Source organism: Neopelma chrysocephalum, unplaced genomic scaffold (assembly GCF_003984885.1).
Source record: "Neopelma chrysocephalum unplaced genomic scaffold, ASM398488v2 Primary Assembly neopelma1_75, whole genome shotgun sequence".
Taxonomy (NCBI): Eukaryota; Metazoa; Chordata; class Aves; order Passeriformes; family Pipridae; genus Neopelma; species Neopelma chrysocephalum.
The window spans coordinates 7,977,338-8,000,900 of record NW_020897736.1 but is presented as its reverse complement, the minus strand read 5'-3'; the positions used below and the strand labels follow the sequence as shown (position 1 = coordinate 8,000,900).

General features: G+C 41.7%; 1 protein-coding gene across 1 annotated transcript in view; it reads left to right on the top strand.

Annotated features, from left to right (window-relative positions):
- AGBL1 (ATP/GTP binding protein like 1) overlaps window positions 1-22,816 on the top strand; it is a 249,726-nt gene extending 226,910 nt beyond the window's left edge. Inside the window, exon 21 of the mRNA XM_027688705.1 lies at window positions 19,970-22,816. Within this exon, the coding sequence (XP_027544506.1) occupies window positions 19,970-20,276 (307 nt within the window). The 3' untranslated portion in view covers window positions 20,277-22,816. The remainder of the gene's footprint in view (window positions 1-19,969) is intronic.
- The last annotated feature ends 747 nt before the right edge of the window (window positions 22,817-23,563 follow it).

Below are 23,563 nucleotides of genomic sequence, written 5' to 3'. Positions count from 1 at the left end.
ATTAAAAGAGAATGGAAGGTTTGGGCTTTGACCTGTGACAGTCATTTTCCTCCTTTGACTGCACCTCTAAGTTGAGCTGAATCAAACTGAAAGTAGTCATGTACTCAATGGTATGTCTCTGTGGGCAGCAGGTTGCCAAAGGAAAAGGGCAGCAGTTCATGTACCATAAAATGGTGGCATTTCTTTCACTTGCTCCTGATTAAAAAGATTGTAAGATACAGAACTATGTGAGGGAAATGTGGTGAAGACAGTCTTGGAGATTTCCTCCCCTTTGATTTACAAAGAGGAGAGGATACCATTTAGATCAGATTGTTTGTGAGTGAACGATGTTGTTGAACTAACCAATAAATAAACAGTGATTTCAGAGTGAGCCTGCAGGGAAAGTAATGTTCAATCATTCCTCTGATAAATGTCACTCCAGTGTAGTATTGCTTTTGTCTCCTATTTCTGGAAGTAGAACTGAGGTTTGTAGGTTAAAGAAAGGTTTGGAAAGAAATTGAGAGTCACAGAGGTGGGATCTATATCCTTTGACGTGACAGATTACACCAGATCAGGCTGACTACTGGTCACATCAGAAAACCAAGCTTAACATACCTGTTCTGTTCTTTTTCACCAATCACTGCCATAAGGAACTTCCTGAGACCAGTTATTAAGAGAGAAAACAGAAATGTTTGAAGGAGGAGAGACAGGGAGTGAATACAGGAGTCATGGGGAAATTGCCATTAACTAAAGAGATTTGAGTAACTACTTTTGGATAATAAGGATTTTTTAAATTATTATTATTATTGTGTGCCCATATGCACTTCTGGACACCCCACATTTGTACATAGGGATTCACCCACTTGCTATGTATCTTTTAAAGCAACATGTCTAGCATGCAGTCTCTCCTCCATCAGATGCCCTTGCCCTCCCAGCAGTGATTTCCCACAGTAAGGGCTTCATGGCTCACCTCCCTCGAGTAACAGAAATGTATTGAGGATCTCGTTGGAGGTATTTAACAGAGGACTCGATACTCTGGAGGGAGGAGGGGTGCTCATAGAAGCTGCAATGACTACCTGTCAGGGAGATGCATTGTGTCCTTTCAGCAACTGAACACAAACAGATGAGGGTGACGGTGGTATTTCTCCAATCCCTTAATTAGAGCTTTGTGCGAGCAGAGGTACAAATGGAGATGTTTTCCATCATCTCTGGTGAGGAGGGAGGTAGGGCAGAGAAACCAGTTTGTTTTTGTTAGCCACGGGCATTCTTTGCTCTATGATATGCATTCACCTCCTCATTTTTATCACTCCCTTTAGCTGTTTATTTCTTCTTTTGTTTTGTTTCTCCCTGTATTCTTTTACCTTCCTTACCACCTTCAGATTCTTAACAGGAACTAGCTTTCACTTTAAATAGCTAGAACCTCCTGTTTTTCCATTACAGGCTTTCCTAACCCAATTGTTCAGAACTGCAGTAAACTTTAAAGACTATCTGTAGAGTTGTTATGTTTAGGTAGTTTAGAGCAGCAAATAAAGGAAACTGAGACACAGAGTTAGTGAATACTCCTAAAAAACTGAAAACAGAGCTCAGGAGTTGTATTTCCAGCTCTGGACACTCACCTGCAGGTACTACTGTGTAGGTAGGTGAGCTCTTTTCCTCCATATCGTGTATCGCAATGCACAAACTTGATGCAGTAAACAGAGATTTGGGGCTTTAGAAAATATACTTGTATCAAAAGTGCTCTAAAGAAGGCAAGGAGGATAGCTTTATTTCTAGCCCAAATGTGAAGAAATTTCAAAAAGGGGGAAATTTGTCCCTTTTCAAGTTCTTCTGAGAGGAAAATAGGCACCCACTTTCCTTCTTATCCCTGCCCCTCACAACCTTTTCCTCTGGTTTAGTTTATCACAGCATCAGATGCACCTCTTCCAATACAGCTTGGAAACAGAAGCTCCTTTTAGCTGATTGCTGGAGGAGCATGGAGGGAGTCTCAGACCTTGCCCCCCACAACATCTCCTCCAGGAAGTCCAAAGAAATGTAAAGTCCCTTGTGATAATTCAGAGGTTTTGGCAGGTAGACAGCAACAACAGGAGGTGGAAACAGGCAGCTGTGCAGGGGAGGAAATGGTGATATAAATACATGTTTAATTGCAGTTTAATTACAATTACTTACTAGGCAAAGTTTATTTAAATGCAGTGTAATTAGAGTGAGACCTTGATTTAATCACAGTCTTATCAGACATGGTTACTACTATTTTCCTTTGCTTCCTCCTCCTCCTCCACCTCCTCTTACATTCCCTCTCCTGAACTTGCCCAAGAAAATTAAAAGCCAAGGCTTGAAGCAAGCAGAAGGTATCCATCTTGGAAAGTTTTCAGTTTCCTGAAAATTCAATTGCCAGGTGGCTACCAGCCCAGAATTTTCTCCCCGGAAACTGTGAAACCCCCACTCTATCTTGGCAAGCCGTTACTCTTCCTTAGCAGCTAATGATAATGGATCCTCATTAGCTGGGAATGACTTATCATGAATATAATTCATCACTGATGGCAGACCTCATAACCCATCTGCTCACAATGAGTAAATTAGACAAGTCAGAGAAGATGGATTGTTCTTTCTGATCTACCTTTGGAGTGTCTCCACATCCTGTTCCAATCAGTACGTACTGTGTCTTCACTCCATGATCTAGGTGAACATGAGGAGAGACATTTGGGTAAAACCTCTTGAGCAGTTGACCCCCGATCTCATCATTCTCCATTTTCCCTCTTCCACTGCTGCTTTTTCCTCTGCTCCTTGCCATGAGTCTGGCCACGGCAGTAGCTTGCCTCTTTGGGAGACAAACACTAACATCAGACCTCTCTTGCTGATCTGTTGATATGTTCATGGCTTGCTTCTGTATGGAAGTTTTTCCCACTCATAGCACTTGTCTCCTTCATGGATGATGCATGTTTAAAAAACTGTTAAGTAGTCCCAACCAACATAGGAAAGGGGAATTATGGGCTATTCCTCTACATACCCATCTGGAGGCTGCTTTGTTGCCTCCCACCTTCCTCCTTAAGGGTTATTCATCATGTGGCTGATAGCCACTCCTCTCACAGTTATTCCCATCTTTCATTGTGAAGAAACTGAGGCACAGACTAGTAGTTGTAGCTGGTGGCCTACATAGACATGGCAGACTGTGGTAGGAGGGGAAATACACACAGCAATTTGCCAAATTCAGTGAAAATATTTACTCCTTCCGTGTCAATACCAGTTAATTCATGTTGCTGTACTTTGCATCTGTCTCAGTCTTTTCCAGCAACTCCAAACAAGGGAGAGAGTTAAATCTATCCATAAAACTGTGAAGCTATTCATTAATTACTGCATATTTTATTCTGCAATTGAACCATACTGGCCCTGCCTGAAGAAAAATTATGAACTGCTGGGGTCTTCGCACAGGGAACAAAAACCAGAGACATGGAAGCTTTCCCCTCTTTTCTTTCCTGTCATAGTTTGCTCTGCTTTGTTTCTTCCTTCTTTTTTTTCTTTCCTTTCCTTTTTTTTTTCTCTCCTCTTCTCTCCCCTCTTTTAGAAGCTCCTGACATTTTAACAGCCTCTCTGATCACTTCCAGGTGACCTGACCATCTTTTGTACTGTTCTTGTCACAATTCATCTGGATGAGATATAAGTAGGAAGGAAAAAAACAAGGAGAAATTTTAGTTTTTGCATCCTTCCTCTTCTGCTCTGAAAGCCTGTCCCTCTCCATCTTATTCAGACTGATGGTGGGGAGGAAATTGCTCCCCATCATGAGGTCTCTAAGAGCTGAGGGTCACTGAGTCCTTCATACCAACTGTGAAGTGGGTAAATAGCCTGTGAAACCTTTTTAACCTGTTGTGCTGGGTCTTGTGTTGCAGATCATGGTAAATCACACAGAGCCAAATGGATTTTCCCCCTGCTTTAATATTTATTTGGCAGTGAATTTTTAATAGGGAGGGACTTTCACTTGTCATCCTCAGAATGCCAAGTGGGCAAAAGAAGGGAAGGGACAAACTTAGAGTGACGGATTTGAAGTGTTGGTAGAGGGAAAAGAGGAAATATGGGAGGAAAAAAGGTAATGGGAAAAGGAAAGAGGGAAGAGACCAGGGAGGCAGTAGTCACTGCAGCATCTTTTCTTGAAGATGAGTTTCTCAGATAACAGCAGCTCTCACAGCAGTGAACTGTTCACACGCAGCAGGAAAGCAAATAAGCCTGGGAAAGAGTCTTTGACCCAAAGGCACTTGTATCCTTCCAGAGTTCATTTCTCACATCTAGCCTTTGCATCAAAACAAATAAATTAATCGGTGATTTGTGAGCCCGATTTGGGGGAAAAAAAGAAAAAAAAGGAAACTGGTTTTAGTCCAAAATCCATAATTACTCTGGTGCTTTGTGTGACTGAGAGAAAGGGAGAGAGAGTCACTGAGGAGAGACAGATACATTGACTAGATAAAAAGATGGTGTGGAGAGATAAAGCAAGTGCTTCAGATAGATGATGAGCATTAGATGGAGTGGATATATAGTTGAAATTAAAGAGATGGATGCTATGAGTACACATGGGAAGATACCTTGTACAGACACACTGTGAATAGATGTTGCAGGAAGAGGGATATTGTTAGATAGACAGGCACTGTCTGGAAAAAATGGGTAAGGCAACAAGTAATCCTGCAGCTAAGAACATAAAGATTGATTCTGTTGATAAATAAAGTCTATAAATAAATGCTACAGAAAGATATTTCAGTAGCCTGCCATCTATGAATATTTGACACATACATCTAAGAAACTTCATAGCACCTCATCCAAAATAAACATAACCAAGCAGCTACTAGATATGTGTGCGATTATACTGTTTAAACATTTACGACATGTTAGCAGCTGCAGCAAAAACAATTTATCACCCAGTTCAAAGCTCATTTCATCCTGATAGACACATCACTGATGGCCTGGCACCAGTGTGGCAGAAAAGGCCAGACTAGCAGGTAGATAATTAAGTGCTGAAGCAACATTGGATAAGGAAATGGGAAAATATAATGTTTGGATTTCAGAATTGGAATTAGGCCACAATCTGGATACGAGCTTCTCATTTTGTATTCAGGCTTACCAAGGGATGACACGTTTCAAAATTATTTCCACCACTGTATTGTACTGGCCCAAGCCCGACCTTATGTGCCTGCCTGTCCCATGTAGCTGTTACAGCCCCACAAGCCCCCAAAGGGAGCCCCAGGTGTCCTCAGCTGCCTTACAGACCTCAGTGAGCGTTCAAAAGTCCTGCTACTGAGTGTCCTGGCAGCAGTTCGGAACATCCTGTTCTCCTGTAACAGACTTTGGACAAGTTGTCATCTACATGGACACCTATTCTTGCAGAGGCTGTCAGGCTTGCCCCTATACCTGGCAGGTGCTGGTCAAATTGAGAACCTTTCCATGGAGGCAAATGCTGTTGTGGTTCCTGTGGTCAGCAGTCCTGAGGACTGCCGGAGTTCAGGTCATCTGAGTGAATGTACTTTTATACTTTATATTTTTCCACCCTCACTCTGTCTTGTCTTTCCTTCAGGCCTCTCCTGAGCTTTACAGAGACTTCATTTCCTTGCTGTGGTCTAGACTGAGGTTTTCAATATTCCCACTGAAATTCTGTACTGACTGATGTTTTGTTCACCTCCATAATTAATTTTCTAATCTGTGCTTTGGCAGGATCTCTCCTTTTATTGGTTGCTCAGCCCCATGCCAGGGATGCTCATTTTGAGGCTATCAATCTCTGCTTAGCATGTCCTACCACACAGCCCTTGGAGAAGACAAGGGCTTCAGGGATGGTAGGCAACCTGCAAGCCACTGCTGATGCTGCTTGTCCAGCACAGTTCTCCTGTGCTCTGGACCCTCCCAGGGTTTATGACACACCCCAAAGCCATTCTGGCATATGCCACAGTTGATTTGCTCAGTTCATTTCTCCCATGACTTGAACATGCAGGTCCACAACAATAGCAAGATGAGCACAACCCTCTGTTCTTCTGCTACAGCACCTCCTCCCCCCCTACAGTTATTGCTTTAAAACAGCCCTAGCCATAGACTGTTTGATTTCAATTCTTACTATCACAGGTATTATACTAGGTACATGTTTTATAAATCATTTAGTCTAAGCATGCTTGTAAAGTCTCACAGAAAGAACTCCACAAACTCTCTTTTTTTTTTTTAGGGCCCAAATATTGGTTCATGGGAAGAGGCAATTACATGTATATTTAATGGTTTCGAACACCAAATTAAATCTGAAATTAGCTTTGAACTGTATCATCCATTTCCAGTAATGATGCTTAATGTTATTGTGAGAAAATCGAGTGCTTTACATGATAGGTGTCAATTGAGTATTGTTCAGGAGGTTGTCTAAGGGCTCTTGGGTATGACATGCTGGAAAGGTGATTAAAACCCTGCCAGGGTAAGTGAGAATAGTATTTTTGGTTTTCTCCTCTCCCTTTCATTTCAATCTTTCCTAGGAGCCAGTTTCTATCTCTAAGGATATATCTTGTAATAATAATTGCTTGTTATCAGTGGATATTTTCCAATACAGCAAAGATATCTGAATCCAAAGTCTCCAACAGAGGAAACTGAAAGGCCTGAGTTTAAGGGGTGTTAAGTTAATCCATCTCAAAGGAGACCCTCTGTAAGAAGTGAATTATTAGGCATTTCCTGGCTATAGGGAGTAGCGTGAGACAAGGATATGCCAAGTTTCTTAGGGGACAGACTTTGAAAGCAGCAAGGAAGTGGACAGCACAGGGAATTTTCTTTTTTCTAGATTGTCTCCTCATGGACTTCTCTTGCATGGGGAATGCCTAGAACAGCACGAGGAAGTGGAAGGAAGCATCTCTTTGAAGCTAGAGCTATTGGTTTGTGGCGCTTGGTTGGTCTCCTACATCTCAGATCTTTGGGCATATAATTTATACATTTTGCTTATTGAATTCCTCTTATCAGTTGAGGTTAATACAACCCTAATCATGTAATTGTATTTAATTCTGAGCTTTTTTGCTCCTAAACTCACAGGAGACAGTTGCAGTAAATATGTGCGTGTCAGAGAAAGACAACCTGCAGGCTCTGTGCTGGTTTTCCCTGAGACCTCTTTCTAGGAGCATGGCTGAAAAAATCTGCCCAAGGGATACTCTGGATCAGTGTATACAGCCTCTCTGGCCTTGCTCTGCCACTTCCCAAGCCCCATGCTTTCCCAGAACTATACAAGCAGGCACAACCCTTCCAGGAGTGCCTGCAGTTTGCACCATGCCTCACCATGGTGCCCATCCTTGGAGTAAATGTGTAAAGTTGACAGGAAAAGTTCCACAGGCTCTCATTACAGTTGCACTTATCACTGAATAATGATTCCCATCCTTGGAAGTATTCAAGGCCAGGTTGGATGGGGCTTTGAGCAACCTGATCTAGTGGAAGTTGTCCCTGACCATGGCAGGAGGGTTAGAATGGGATTATCTTTAATGTCCCTTCCAACCCTAATCACTTTATGATTCCATGAAATGATTGTCCTTGCACAGCAATTCTTATTCAGTAGCAAACCAAGAAATATTCTGATTATTAAGAATTAGGGACCTAGGCCTTGCACCTTGGCCAAGTTTTGCACAGGGCATATTTCTCTTATCTTTCATTCCTTAAAATTTTTGCACTGGTTGCTCACTGGCTTTGCTTTCTGTACTAAAAATTGCAAGATTTAGAGTAGTGTCATTCCATGTCTCAGAAATAGCTGCAGAATTAGTGGTGAATGATGCTGTTCGGGAGTTCAGCTGTTCAGCTGGGACATGCCAGTACAACTCCATGCACATCAGCAGCCCTGTTCCTGATAAATCACCAGGCTGCTTCCCTTTTCAGAAAGCAGTATGAGGTTTTCAGGCTGCAAAGCTTGTATGTAAAGTAAATACATTGTTATTTAAAAGTGATTCATATTGTTGGGAGGCCCGGCAAGGTGAGCTGATTGGTGGGTAAGCAATGAAGTGTAATAGCCCTTGGAAAACTGCTGTGTAATAACGGCTTTGATTCCTTGCAGGATGAAACTGTATAATGTTGCCATCTTTCCTGCACCTTTCATGGGCACAGTACTTGATATACACTAAGTGCATTACTTTGTCATCTCAACTGGATAGCTGGCCTGATCCTCCTGGGCTTTGCTAGTCTGCTTGTGGAGAAGTATGAAGTTTTCGAACAAAGTTTTAGGCTTAAGGTAACACCTAAATTATAGATTTCTGAAGTCGCCTTGGCAGTGTTTTTTGATAGGCTGCTTTTTGAGCTGAGCTGATAACCCATCTTGACTCAGAAATGCTTTTTTTTTCCCCCCTCCTTGATACTGAATTGCCTGTATCATGCTCCATTAAATCTGACACAGTTTATCTGCAGGTTGGCTGTGCAGAAAAGGAGAAAGTCCAGCCTGGCAAGCTCAGGGTAAAGTCAGCAGCAGTCTGTCTTGGCTGCAGCTGCTCCTCCATTCTATCATCTCCCTCATTCCCGGAGCCTGTGTCCCTCAGCAGCATACAGGGGTTTTTTAAAGGGTTGTGTGTTACTGGCACTGGAATTGTTATTGTGGGGGTACCTACCTACAGCTGGTGCAACAGAAAGGTCTGTAGAGAAAATGGTGCCATCGTGATTTGGTGGAGAAGGAATAAGAAAAGTGATTCTATCACAGTACACATCAATCAAGAACACTGGATGTATTCATGAACATAACCTTCCCAAATGCATCCCCTCTGTGAAATGTGATTGTACATTCTAGCACTCGGATTTGTACACTGGCAAATATAATTTTTGTGGGCTCTTTCCATCCCTCGGGGGACAATTTATGAGCCAAAACAACTCGCTATCTGGTCTTTTCATGATGTTTCAGTTCCTGGAAGACAGAATCCACCATGAGAAGAGCAGATGTCACTTAATTTTGGTGCAGTGAGCATTTTCCTGAAGCAGAGACAGAATGAGGAGCTAAGAAAAGATGAATACAAAGGCAAATGCCAGGAAATACAAGATTTTGTGACTAATGAGGTTTTCAGGTCCAGTTGAATGAGCATGTACAAGTCCTCACCCTTTGTTTCTTGGAGTTGGATTTGCCAGCCAGGATAGCTGGACAGTTTAAAATCAAGGCCAAAATGGATACAGAAAATCTGGCAGATTGTGGCAGTTTCTTTCCCGTCTGAATAATCTCTCCTTCACTTTTGTGACTTCAGTTGTTTTCAGTACTGCAAGAATTAGAACATTTCTTGTTGAAATATGATCTGGCCACTAATCCTTAGTATTACTGAGCACCTCTCTATCCCCCTGATGTCAGCAGGAGTCCTACATCCTCGTCATTCCTCAGCTAAACTCTTCATTCCTGTCTGGCAGAACCATGAAAAGTGACTTCTGTCCCTAATGAATCTGGAAACTTGCTATTTTCTTTCTTGGTTTGCTGAGGTGTTTTTGGACCAAACCCACCAACGTTATTAAGCACCTATTTTCTCACTGCTTTCAGTGGAGAGAAAGGCACTTACATAGAAGAGGCAATTAAACAGCTCTGCACACTCATTCAGACTAGAGAGGTGATGGAAGGCTTCAGGCACACCTGGGCTCTACCACCCAGGTAGAGGGATGGAGCCTTCTGTGTCCCTGTTATTGGGGAATTTGGGCAAAGAGAGAAAAGCAGTTTGCTCACAGTGACTGTGAGCCCGCAGAATACAGAATCTGTATCTTTCAAACCCAGGTGCTTAAACCTCATAATTCAATTTTCCCTTGATGTACAGCCTGACATATCTTTTCAGTCACTTCCTCTGCACACGAGAACTGACCTTTTATCATTTTTAGTTGTAAATCAGAGGGTGACGTTAAATGCTCAGGGTGGTTCTCTATAAAGTGATTGTTTCACTGCTCTACACTGCTATAATTTGCCCCATCCATCCAAATACATGTCTTCCTTTAATGAAATGAATACTTTTGTCAGTTTATGTTGCTTCAGCTTTCACTCAGAATATGCTTGCTTCTGTGTGGCATGTTAGTATTCTCTTAAGAATTTATATAAGCATATATAAATATACAAGCATATCCACGTACAGAAAAAGAAAGAAAGTGTAATTGCAACTTTCAGGTAAAACACATAGAATATTTTGGCAGGCATTTGAACATTGATTTTTATAAAATATTCAGAAAATACTCACGTTAACAACGATTTTAAAAATTGCTCTCTGGTGGGAGTTGATAGATGCTACAAGCTACAAATGGATTCGTTTGAAAACTGTATCTCCCTGTTATACAGGGGAAACCTTATTAAATACCTACAACAGGAACATAGAAAAAAAAATTGGAGATCTATTGTACAACAAACAGCAATGGTAACTTTTCTATGTGCTTTACTCTGTTCTTTTTGCAAGGCAATGCTGTCTCCTTAGATCAGAGCAAATGGTCGTTGTTTTTCCTCTTTCCTCTGTTTACTGGGAGTCATATGTTCCTGGCTGGAAGGTCCTTCTGGCACGAAGAATCCCTTTAAAACCCTATTTGAGCTCTGAAATAGGATGAAGGTGATGCTTCATGTTTTTGTCAGCTCTCCATGCTTGTTGTTTTTCTTGTTCATCCTTGCAGTTCCTGACAGATAAATTTTAGGAGGCAGAGAGAACATAATGAAATATTTGCTATTCTTCATGAAACATCTGGCAGGGCTTTGGCAAGGGAATTAGCAAGAGTTGCCACTTTTATATGCAGTAGCTGACATTTTTTGTTGTCCCTAACGGAGTCCAAAGCATATGCAAATCAGCTGTGTAATGAGTGAGGTTAAGCAAGGTTTTGGATTTGGTTCCATATGGTGTTAAAAACATAATTGATCAGAATGTTTTGAAATATATTGAACACAAGTGTTCAGATTTGTTTTATCTGAATCTCATTATGTCAGAGAAGAGATTTAGGATGAGGGCAGAAGCTGAAGTTTAAAGCTGGATCTATTATTGGTTATTTATGATCACACATACTTCATCAGATGTTTCTGCTATAAACCCTGCTTCAAGTTGCTTTAAAGGCAAAATAAATTTGTCTGACCTTGCCTTTGTTGCCTTTCATTCTTATGGGTTCTTATGGGTAGCTCCACAGAGTCTCTCTTTCTCTGCATCACTCTTTGTCTATCTGTCTGTCTCTCTCTTTCCTAACTATAATATCGACTAAACAAGCCTGGAACCTCTTAGGTTTCAGTGCTTTGCTATCAAGTTGTCCTTAACTGTTTTCAGTGTACTCCGGAAACTGTTTTCTGTGACCCTAAAGCTGAGATTTGCCTTAAGCCTTTCCTTAAAAGCAGAACTCAGTGGTAAAACAGCTGTTGAACCCCCTTGTGGTGCCATACCCTTTCCCCTGTCTGGGTGCTCCAGAACAAGAATCATTCTCTTTACCAGAGCTGAATACTTTTAGTTCCAGCTGTTGTTTGCCCATTTGAAGCACATGATTGGGAAAGAAGAAGATCTGTGCACAGGGGCTTCTAAAATGCTTTAAGAGGTATAAGAATGAGTCAGGTTCACGTGGAATAGGAATATGTCCTGATTTCCTTACTGAGAATCCAAGATCTTTTGCCACAGAGTCTTGCTTTAAGCTCTTGAATAGCTGATGATAACAGGATATTTTAGATAACCATTTCTGCCTACCTCTTGACCATCCAAATATATCTCAAGTCCTACCCAGATGGTCTAATTTCCCCTGCAAGTGACCTCCTGCTTTATCAACACTCACCTGAAAACTGGAGTAAAAGAACTGGCTTGCTCTGGTCACAGCCAGCTCTTTCCCTGAGGTTACTTCCACTTGAATGCAATACCATCAAGGTTCAGTGATCACCTCTTGTTATCTCTCAGGTAGCTGTAGGATTATCTCCTGAGACCTCCTGTGTCTTGTAATGAAAACTGTGCTCTGGATACAGAGCAAACCATATAACTGTGTGTGTATGTCAGCGTGTGGGTGTCGGAGTGTGAGTGTATACATGTATCTATTATTTATGTGCCTTTAAGGAAAGATATATAAATGATGGTGATCTACTTTATGTGCTTGTTTTGACACATTTATGTGTTTATATACACATACATATACACATCTGTCATAGATTCTCTGAAACATCAGAGTGGATAACAGCTAAATAAAGATTTTGATGAAGAAAAGCTAGTAGCAACCAAGAGGTTTCTTTTTCCTCCAAGGGATACAGTGATTGGAATTTAGTCATTTACAGCACTTATCAGTTCAGTCAAGTAATTAAGTATATATCTGTCATCTGCCGTGCAAACAAATATTTGCATGCATAATTATCTGACCTAAAAATTACATAAACCACGTATGTAACTACAGACTAGACTTGTCTTGGCCATCTTAAAACATTTTACTTTCAAAATCCAAAATCCTTTAAGTTGCTCAGGGAGAACTAAGGGATATATACATATGAAACTTGGACGTTTGAAATTAATGATATAAAACAGATAGATAGAGTCAGTGGAATTATAAGAAAGAGCACCAAGGGAAACAAGAACCCAGGAGAACCTGTCTCTCTTTACCTTCTTTATCCTCAGCACTACAATTTTTTAGCATCTCTGTCAAAATCTTTCCACATTTCTTTACCCCACACAGTGCCAATATCTCAGCTACTGGAAGCACCTAAAAGCAATTACAAAGATTCCAATAATCTTCCTGTATTGGTTGGGCTGGGCTGCTAAGTATCATCAATAACATGGTTATCGTTTTGAGAAGAAATTACTTGAGGTTTAGACATTGTGAGAAAAACTCCCAAATGCTTTCAAAATCATATTTTCAGCAACTCTTTCATTATTCAGTATCTTAATGAGTTCTGGTAGTCTCAGTAAATACCTTCCAATGCAAGGGGACTTAACTGCTCATATTTCCACAGGAAGCTTAAGCTGTAGAAGGCCAAAATGTTACACTTTTTTGAAGCGTTTGCTCTGATTCTTAAACTCTGACTAACTCCAATCCACTGATAGTGCTGCCTGGTGGATGGATATTATTCTGTTTATTTTACATCGCTCATCTTTTATTTCCTGTGTTTATGCCTCATTTTTAATGAATATGACAGGATCACAATGGACCTGATTTCAAACCGTCTACTGTTGGTTGCTTCATTGAAACTGGCTATAAATTTCTGTTTAACATGAAACTGAAGCATCAAGCCAAAGGTAGAAAAATATACCAATGAGGTGTCTCACAGGTACTCATTAGATAAGAACCTCTAATTGATTCCAACAGCAAATACAGGTTAGGCTGCCTGCCTGCTGATCCAGAGCTGATGCTATGTGATATTGTTCCCTTAAGTAAACACCAACTTGTAGTGTAATATGGATCTAAATCCCAAGATTTGGCCTATGCTTTCCCAAGATGCTCTAAACCAGGCTTAGTTTCCCAACAGTGCCTGAATATATCACACAAATATATCATATATATTTCTTTTAAAGGTCTTCAACTTACTTAAAATTTGTGTCCCAGGGCTTGAGCTCTAGTGTCCCATATATCAGCCCAAATCTCAAGAACACAGTGCTGTACAGATATAAGCAGTCAGGTCCCAAGTTTTCTAAAGAGATATCTCATATTGCTGAGGCAGTAACACCAAAGCTGGTGCTCGATGCCAGTTTTTGGTGAATGAGCTATTCCCCCAACTCGTGCAGAGTGGCTGAACTCATTTGGTATGACTGAATTGAACAGGTTGTGTGATATGTCTGTGGGGATAAAGTCAGAGTTTTCTATGTTTATGCCCATGCTTAGATTCACGTGTAACTAACTTCTCACCATAGTAGGTGGAAATTTTACTCAGTACCCTAGTTTAGCTTTTCAGTGGTGAAGAGGAACTGCTGTGGTCATGTTGTCCTTGTAAGGAGCAGATTTACAGGATCATTAATGTTTTGTCCAAGCCAGGTAAGAGTGTCATCACAAACTGAAGCAAATATGCCAGTTCACAAATCTTTCCTAAAGTACCCATAGAATGGTGCTTTCCTGTGCTGAAATGTAAATGTATTTAAAGAAAAAAAAAGAGACAAAACCTAAGAACTGTTGAAGGGTAAGGGAAGCTAACTGCCACAGCTTCATTTCGTGGCTGACTTGTGTCTGTTCAAGTCAGTGGGTTTTATTAATGCTTACAAGCCTACAGCTAAGAGTGCTAAAGATGCAATGTTTCCCCTGCACTGATATATAGATTGGTTCTCCATTAGGAAGAAATTAATGATCGTTCATAAGACTGAATCCACAGCCTCTGGCTTCTCAACAGCTTTTCCATCCTGCAAGTCTAAAGATCATCTCATGTGAATTTTGTTGGTTAGTGTTAGAAACACACCTGGATTTGAACTGTCTGGAATCCAGGAATGTCAGGTAATGTCAAGTACCCTTCAAATGGGAGAAAAATGTTTTCTTGTCCTCTATGCAATTTTTCACAGAAAGATCAAAGCTGTCCCAATGATGTGGTGCAATTCAATAAAGTGAAGCTCTTCAAGACTTTTCCATTTCCCAACCACACGTAATGAGGAGTGTGTACCCAACACCTGCCCTGCTCTTACAGCAGCATAAGCCATCTTCTCACCACTAAGGAGACTAGAAACAGTCATTCTTGAGAAGACTAACATTTTATGCCAGATGCAAGTAAAATGCTGTCCAGGGCTAAATTGTTGCAAGCCTGAATGAACATTAGGGGACAGTATTGGCCAGGAGTCAGCCTATTTCTTCCTCTTCATACTCTCCTTTTATTTATAAGTTGTCTTCCCTTCTCTCTAAATAAAACTCCATTTACTCCTTACTTATCTAACTGGTGCACCACACACCCGTTTCTAATCTGGCCAAATCAATTATAAATATTGCAGCCTACAATTAGCCTGGGAACTCCTGGAAAACTAATTAGTTAGAGCCTTAGCAATGAATTATACCTTTCTCTTGGCTATTTGCATCAGGAAATAAAAAAGGAAAAAAACCAACTTACACTCAAAAGAAGACCAAATATCTCTCAGCCACAGCAAACAGAATTCAAGGCCATGTTTAATTATGTTCATATTGTTGGTGAAAGGATGGGCCATGGTGGGCTGAAAGCCAGGGCACCTGGCATTGCCTTGGGCTTAGCACGTATTTTCTCAGGAGATGTTGAAAGATGCAAAAGTCCTTGGCAAAGAGTCTTTGGGAAGGGGAATCCCATGAGAATCTACAAAATTCATATCATTAGTGTTTACTGTGTAGAAACAAAGAAGGTGAATGCAATAGTTCTTTCAACTGGAGTCATGTTGCATCAGTACATAACTGATCCCCTCCCTCAGCCAGGTCAGGGACTAAAGAGAGCTTTGTCTGGCATTTCTCAGGCAGGAGGGGTGCCAGGCTGCTGTCTGGGGAGCTGCTGAATTGCAGAGATGAAATTAGAAAGTCATTACAAGGTGTGCAGCACACCTTGTAGCAACAGAATCCAGACACAAAGGGCAAACTAAAGCCCTTCCTTGTTGGCATCTTGTTGCTGCAGTGTGTTTCTTACGGGTGTAATTACCTGAAAGCATCATAGTTGTTTCATCTATGTCCTAAAATACTACTTTATGAAGCAATTAAAGGCAGAATTGTACTCTGGGATTACTGCAAATGCGTCTGCTTAAGGTTCATTTTAGATTCATTACAAGCCTTCAGAAGCAGTGCTCCTGCTTTTAATAAAACATATGGTTTCCTCAAAAGCAAAACTGTGCAAGATCACACACCCTTTTAGATTTGGTGACGTAGGTGGAATTTTAATGTCAAAAAAACCAGAAGGGCCAGGCAATCCCAATTCACTGCAGAGATGGCAGTGTATCTTAAAACTGCAGGACACTTTATTTGCCAGCACATATACATAACTGTTCATACAAGAGGTAAAACTTTGGAAAAGAATGAGCAATTTCCCTTCTGCACAAGTGATAACTATGTCAGGGAACTTTCTGGGGTCTCCAGTTCCTGCTTGGGGAAAAAGGGCACCCTTCTTTCAGGTGAATGCTGTAACTACTGAGAACTTGACCTGTTTAGATCAGACAGGAATCTTTTTTCTGTTTTTTCTTCTCACACAAAAATGTCTGATCCCTTGAAAAATTTCAATAAAGCCATTTTCTGCCTTATTTAGTCTATGAACTGTATTAAAGATGTGCTTACCTCATTATACACAGCCACATCCCTGATTTGGGCAGCTTCCAAGGGATTGGGACATACCATGATGGAGAGAGGATTTAAGGCAAGGAGAAAGTAGGGTTACAAACAGGGTGATTATGTAGCTACTGGGGTGTTATTTTTCACTGCAGAGAGAAGCTGAGGACATATTTGCTTGTTTGTTGATACATTCTTCAGAGAGAATAATTGGCACATCCATGACCAGCAGTGGTCCCCAGACTCAGCTTTTTCTTTCTTTTTGTGTGAAGCATTTAACCACCCCCTTCCCCCCCTTCTAGTTTTGCTCTGGAAAAGCTGCAACAAATTTCAAAAGAGTGAGAGGAGCAATACGAGAAAAAAAGAAAATGCTCCACTTCCTTCTTTAATGCACTGCAACTGTGAGGCCTGTCAAGTGAAGGACAAGCAGAAACCCTGAACAATAGTCACAGACTCCCTGAGAGGGACAGTTGTCAGCATCCGTTCTTTCCAGCAGAAAAAAATAAAACATGCTCTATTTTGAGGCAGCCAGCAGAACACACAGAGAGTGAGTGACCTGCCACGAGAGCAAAATGCAAGTGAAAAATCTGGAGAAATTACTTAGGAAAGCTCTAGTTCTCTCCATGCCCTGGAAGTGTATGTACAAGTGAAGGAGAATTATGTATGGAAGAGAGATCACCACTCATCCCCATGTACAGCATGTAGCTATAGTTTATCAACCACAACTACAGCCTGTCTTCTCTGAAGTGTGGCTCAGCAGGACAGCTGACTTGCAAGGTTTCTGTCCAGCTGTGACCGAACAGGTGGGCTGACTCAGAATGAGAGGTTGGCAGTAGGCACCTAAAAGAAGTGGTTTCCATTCATACCACAAAGTTCCAGTTATGCTGACGTGTAAGGAGAGACTGGACTCCCTTCTCCTTCTCCTCGTGTTAAGTCAGGAAAAAAACCCAGAATTATTTTACAAGGTACCAAAACTTGCTAGCTTTCCAAAACCAAGCAAACAAAAAAACACACCCATGTAGAAAAGGAGAACTAATTAAGATTAAGTCATATCTGAATAAATATGCAAATTAAAAATCAAAACAAAGAAATTCTATTTATCACATCATGAAGTTGCAAATTGCTGTTGTGGTTCCCGCCGGCTGGAATAGATGAGGGCTATGAGGTCATAGGTTTTGAAGATCAACCACATGTTTTATTGTGATAGCTGGGGGACTGTTGACTGTAGGTGTATTACTTGCCTTCCCCCCACCTCTTCTGTACTGCATTCACGTTCAGTGGTATTCATAGACTATATTTGTCTTGGAGTTCTTTAATGTAGTGTCATTGGTTTTCCTCTTTGTTTACCTTCTGTAAGACAACATCATTATTCTTTGGTAAATCTGTTTCACATCCCCTGGGTTGGTTTTTTTTTTGTTTGTTTCTTTCTCTTTTTTTTTTTTTGAAGGGGACTGGGGGTGGGGAGGGCAGGTGAATTCTTTTACAGCTTTTAAAAATCAAATTAGAAACAAATGAACCAACAAAAAACCACCAATACTCTGTTGGAAAAGAAAGCAATAGCCTAGATGCTGGAGAAACCACTACTACGGTCAGTACTAACTGGCTTGCTTGTTCACTGTCTCAGCAAAGGAACAAAAATCAGAACAAATTAGGAGGAAAGTCTTCTTCCCTGACCTCTAAACAGGGTCTAAGCACATCCTCACTTGTGGGGAACCTCTCCCTGCAGTGTATCTCCCCACTGTTGAGTTGTCATGGCCTTGGTGTGTCCTGTGTATGCAGGCAAAAAGGGAGAGTTTTGATATTCGTTACAAAGGTTTTATGCATAAATACTTGCTTCCTAAAGACTGTCCCTTCATTCTCCAATGTAAAGAAATGGCAGTTTTTTATGCTTTTTTTCTTTCATTCTCATTTGTTATCTTCCAGATTTCCCTTCCATAGCAAAGTGTTTGTGTGGTAGAAGTAATTTTCCCCTTTTTCTCATAAATAAAGTCCTAAAATCATTTAAACTATTGAAAAATTTAGAAGATCCTGTTATTAGGCTTCCTAGATTTAAGTAATAATAGGGACTTATTTTTTTTTATTGTTATCCTGTTAATGCAAATGTTTGACCTTCAGTTCCTAGGTTGCAAACTGTTCCATCTGTAAAATATTAGTGAGCTGGGTAACATCTATGTCCTGTCCCAATGGCATTAGCAGCTCCTTCAAAATGTGCAAGTGCAATATTGAAAGTAGGTGTGCTTTGGATCTTTTTGATTGCAAAGTTGCAAGAGCAGAACTTATAAATGAAAACTCTGGTTCCCCTGAGTTTAGTCAGCTTTGAACCTTATCAGAGGTACTCAGTATCAAGGTAACTCATACCATGCCTGCATATGAAAAATAAAAGAAGAAATCAAACCCACTGATCAGACTCAGTCGGGACCACTGCTGTTGCTGTTTGTGCAGGGAGGATTGTCCTAGTTTGTTTGTTTCATGTCACATCCTCATTTTTAGTATGAGTTCTTCCTGACCCAGATTTCTGAGCAGACTAAGTAGAGCCAGAAACTGTAAAAGTGCATAATTATTCTTTTATTTATTTTTAAGCTGTACAGCTCTATTAAGCTTTCAGAAAATCTTTTATACCCAGCCTTTGAAGTAAACTAACCCAGAGATCAGCAAGAGAAGAAGTGGGTTAACACTGCTTGTTTCTGCTTGCAGAGTAGTCTGCATATAGTTAAGATCTGGAGCCTGAGCTAGGAAAATCTTACTCCTTTTTTGGAGTGTAGTAGAGGAGGGATCAATACATCCAAAAGCAATACTTTACACCTTTGGTATGTTCTGAAACCTCAGATGCTGACACTACTGTGAAACAGCTGAGAGCTGGAAGATTATTCTGGTTACTGACATGTAAATGAGCAGACCACACATTAAAGCTGTGTATCCTCCATCTGCCAAGCCATTTATTCTTCCCAACTCGGGACAAATTAGAAACTCTGGCCCAGAGGTGGGATATTATTATTCCTTTCCCAGTCCCCCAAAGCAGTACATTTCCCTGCTTTGAGTCTGATTGAAAACACTGACCTGGAGGTGACAAACGCACTATCTGTCCCCCTGATTCATCCAGACTCTGACCCAGACAGCACTGAAATCACAGGCTTCTTTCTGGTCTCAAAAAATTACCCAATGGCAAGAGGCCAAGGTGGGGTAACCTACCTTTCTGAGAACCAGACAACGTGGCTGTGATATCCACTTAGAGTCTTTCCTCAGCCACTTAGGCTTGCCTCTGAATTTGGCCCTTCTTCAGCAAGTCATGCTGTCTCAGTCTTTCCATGCTTTTCCCCAAATACAACCACTCCTGGTGCTTCTGCCCTCTTTTGAGCCAGTGTGCTTGAAGATCCAAGAGCCTTTGTTTTTTGTTCATGCTGCCTCTTGTTAACAGTGCTCTGAGCTTGCACAGAACAGGAGGAAAAGATGCCAAAGCACTTCAACCACCTGGATTAATTAGGTCTTACACTAAATGTGGAACTACAGCGAGGTGAATGATGATTAAACCAGCAACCTTCTGGAAAGAGAATACCTTCTCCTCTGCTATATTTCAGCTTCTGTAACCTTGTAAGTGCCTCAAGGCAAGAACGGTGTTGTCTGTATGTAAAGCACTCTGCTTCTGTATAAGCAATAGCAGTAATAGTGATAAGAATAATAATGATTTTACTCCTGTGAGGTTGGTAAGTATCAGTCTTCATTTTACAGATGATGAAACAGACACAAAGACATACAGGAGCTTGCTTAGTGCCATCTCATCCCTTATTAACAGAGCCAAGATTGAACCTAGAAAACACATTTCCCTGTTGCTTGCTCTTACCCCTGAGAACACTCCCTCTTTTGGTGACATCCAGTCTCTCTTGTGATTTTTCTGCAGAAGGTGCAGCAACAGCAGCCTGGAGTCTGATGATGAACCTCCTTGTGTGGAAGAGATCGATTACAATACTGACACTATCTCTGATTGCGAAGAGGACTTCTCAGAGCTAGACCAAGAGATCCAGGAGTCCCTCTCGTGGGTGGAAGGCGAGAGAGAAGATGAGGGAGTGACCACAGGACAGACATGCAGCTCCAGGGCTCTAAGGGGGCTCTACATTTCCAGCCAGCCAGCCCCCAACAGTACAGCTCTTCCTCTGGGTTCAACAGCGCTTGGGCTGTACAATGGGTTCAAGAGCAGCCCTGTGTGAACAAGGCTGTGACTTGCAGGGCAGCAAGCAAATGGGTCACTGCTCACGTTTGCCTGTTTGCCAGCTTCAGCATCCTTCCCAGATGTGTTGCTTCAGTTCTGAATGGAAAAATGTATGTTTGTGTAAGTTGTGTAAATACATCTTTTGGGAATGACTCCGTATGTGTACACGAGGCAGAGTGAGATGCCACTAGCCCAGATGGTACTATGTGAATTCATCCATTCCTAAATATAATCCCCAGTTTCCTGGATTCCTCTAGTATAGGGTTTCATCCAGACTGAGCTAAGGAATGGTATGTTGAGACCAAGGAACCAGAGACAATTCTCCTTTTCCCACATTAGGCCTTTGCCTTGAGAAGGGACAGTTACTGATGCCTTTTGCCAGAGCTCTCTGTTGCCATTCATTTCTCTTGAGCTGTAGAGCATGGATCTGATTTCTGTCTGATCAGAATTTTTACAATGTGTTCAACAGGTTGGGTCAGGCTGTGCATGTTTCTGAGCTGGTTATATCTCAACAACAGCATAGGAAATCCAATATGCCATAGTAAGGAAAGCAGCAGTGACAATACATAGCAAACCTCTGGAAACCTGGGCTAAACTGACCAATAGATTAGTCATGGTGGCAATATCCAAGAGTGAATTTAGCCCAGGCATCAATCAGAACAGTTTCTTTAATCTCCAAGTGGAGAAAAATTTGATTTCTCCTAAAATTGCCTTCAAACACATATCCCAGTTCCTGAGAATCCATCACAGACTGAGAACCCACACATGTTCCCAGTATCCCTAAAGTATGAGATCACATCACTGCATCTCACACTTCACATTGCCTGAACTTCTCATGTGTCTTAGACTCTGCTGCTGCAAATGGGGAATTGTCCTGAATCCAAATGGAATTATCTGTATGATGCAAGAGGCTCACAACTCTGTCACTGCTTTGTGAGGCTCACGGAGAAGGATGAACATGTGTTGTAGCATTACAGCCTGCAAGGACTCCAGTGATTACCAGTGATGATTATTATTAATATGGATGCATGATTAAAAGCACCATGTCATCCTTCCATTTCTATGCTGTTTGTGGAGAGAATTCCTAGTGCAGAGCAAGGTTTTCTCTCATGCGTTTCTGGACACCCTTCCTCAGACTACCTAGACGTATTTTCCAGCAGGAAACTATGCTTTAGACAAAAAGCTTCTTCCTGTCCTCCTGGGTTTTAAATATCCACATATTTTAAAGTCTTCACTAGTACATTAGAGTTCCCTCTGTCTCTATTATGATGCTCAAAAGACAAGCAGCTTGGGTCCTTAGAAGCTGAGCTTCTTAGCCCAAACTAATTCATTAGGTGTGGCATGTGTCCCTGTACAGATGTCCTGTTCTGCTTGTTTTAGTGTGCAGCTTGTTGCACACAATATGGAAATTTTCATAAAAGGTGGGCTCACAGAAAGGGACAAAAAAGAGGTAAAATAGGTGTTGCCATTATAATAGTTTGTATAATACTGCTTCAAAACTTATTAATAAAAAACAATATATGTGCATATTCAGGTTAAAAATCCAGCATTTGTAGTCATGACAAAAACCTGAGACTGTGCTAAGTCCTGACAGCAGCATATACTGGTCATGCTGTGGGGTCTTCAAGCATTCAGAGCATCCTCAGGACACAGGGCAAAGAATACTGTTGTACATATGTGTCTGTAAATGTGCCCATATACACCCATGCTACATTCTGTACCAATGCTCTGGCACAACAGCAGCTGAACGGTGCTTACTGAGGCTAACCAATGGTACACTCTATTGCAAAGGAAAAAAAATCAGCATTTTTCTGAATGAGACACCAATATTTTGGCTATAACTTTCTAGCTGTTTCATTCTGAATGTTTTAAGACAGGGAGATATCAGTTTAGTGGGAAAATTCTGCCCTGGTCAATGAACTGCACAAGAGTTGTCCTAATATAATAAAAGCAGAGATGTATCTTCCATGTGTGTTAGGAGCCAAATGTGTATGAGCAGTACCGCTGTTCCAGAGACCCCTGTGCTAGGAGCTGCAGGAGGTAGAGAGATGGCAAAGGCCCTTAGGGTGTTTCCAGAGTCTGGGATCCAAGTGCAGCAGCCGAGCTGGGAGCAAAGTGTCCCTGCACATCAACCACACCTGCTTAAATACTGCTGTGCAGTATGAAAAGCCTGGCCAATCTCTTGTCCATGGCAGCATCCCATGCCTGTGCCAAACAACTTGTCAGCAAGTAGTGAGGGTGCTGCAGAAGGCGCTGGCCACATGAACCCTGTGGCTCAAGGGTGCTCAGCCTCCTGCTGAAGAAGTGAAGCGGGAGGGCTGGATGACCAACCACGTGGGAATGGCACCTGGAAACCTTCCGGAGAAGTACTGTGGGCTGCCTCATTTCTTCCAGGAACTTCTACAGGGAGCAGATGCTCCTCTTCTTTTAACAGACCTCTAGAGGTCAGGAGAATGCCTCCATGTGCGCCGCGCACTCCACGCTATTAAAATTCTCCCTGAGTCATGGTAATTAAGCAGAACTAGGCTCTGCACAGAGGAACGGAAGTGCATTGACTTTAATAAAACAGAGTGTAAAACAACTTTAGATTAACTCCAGCCTTGTTTATTCTTGCACACTTGTAATTCTGGTTTGGTGTTGCCCCAGTGAATGAAGCCGTTGTCCCCCGAGCTGAGGCATGTCACCTCACTTCAGCCTGCTAAGTGCTGAGCAGTGAGGCCAGTGCCTTTTCCTGCTGTCGCTAGCTAATCCCAAAGAATTTGGAAACAGCCGATGGAGAAGGGGAGGGAGGAGGGGGAAGTTCCCCCGCTCCCCACCGTTTTGTCGTTCGTCAAGTGTCTGCAAGGCTGTCAGGTTGAGACTCAAGCCAAATATTTCCATAATGACCAGAAGAGGTGGTGTCTTAGAGGCACTCGCCTTGTCCCCACTGCTGCAGCAGTTTTGGGCTCCTGCCAGGCACATTAACTTTTTTTACTGATGCCTTTTGTCTCACTGACTCTCTTAGTGGCTGTGAATAGATGCACTCTCCTTCCTCCCCCCTGTGGTTTACATGACATGGGTAGAAGATGCAGTGCTGAGCCCTGCACTACACTGCAGCCTCTGTCTCAGCCCCTCACCAGCTCTCAGGCTGCCTGGCCACAATCGCCTTTTCCTGTCAGAGACGATCCCAAGGATGCCTTTCCAGTGTCTAGTGAAATACATGTGTGTGTAAACCTCTGGGCTAAAAAATAAATAATTAAACAATAAAAAGAAAAAATAATCAAGTCAGCAAACTGAAGGAAGAAC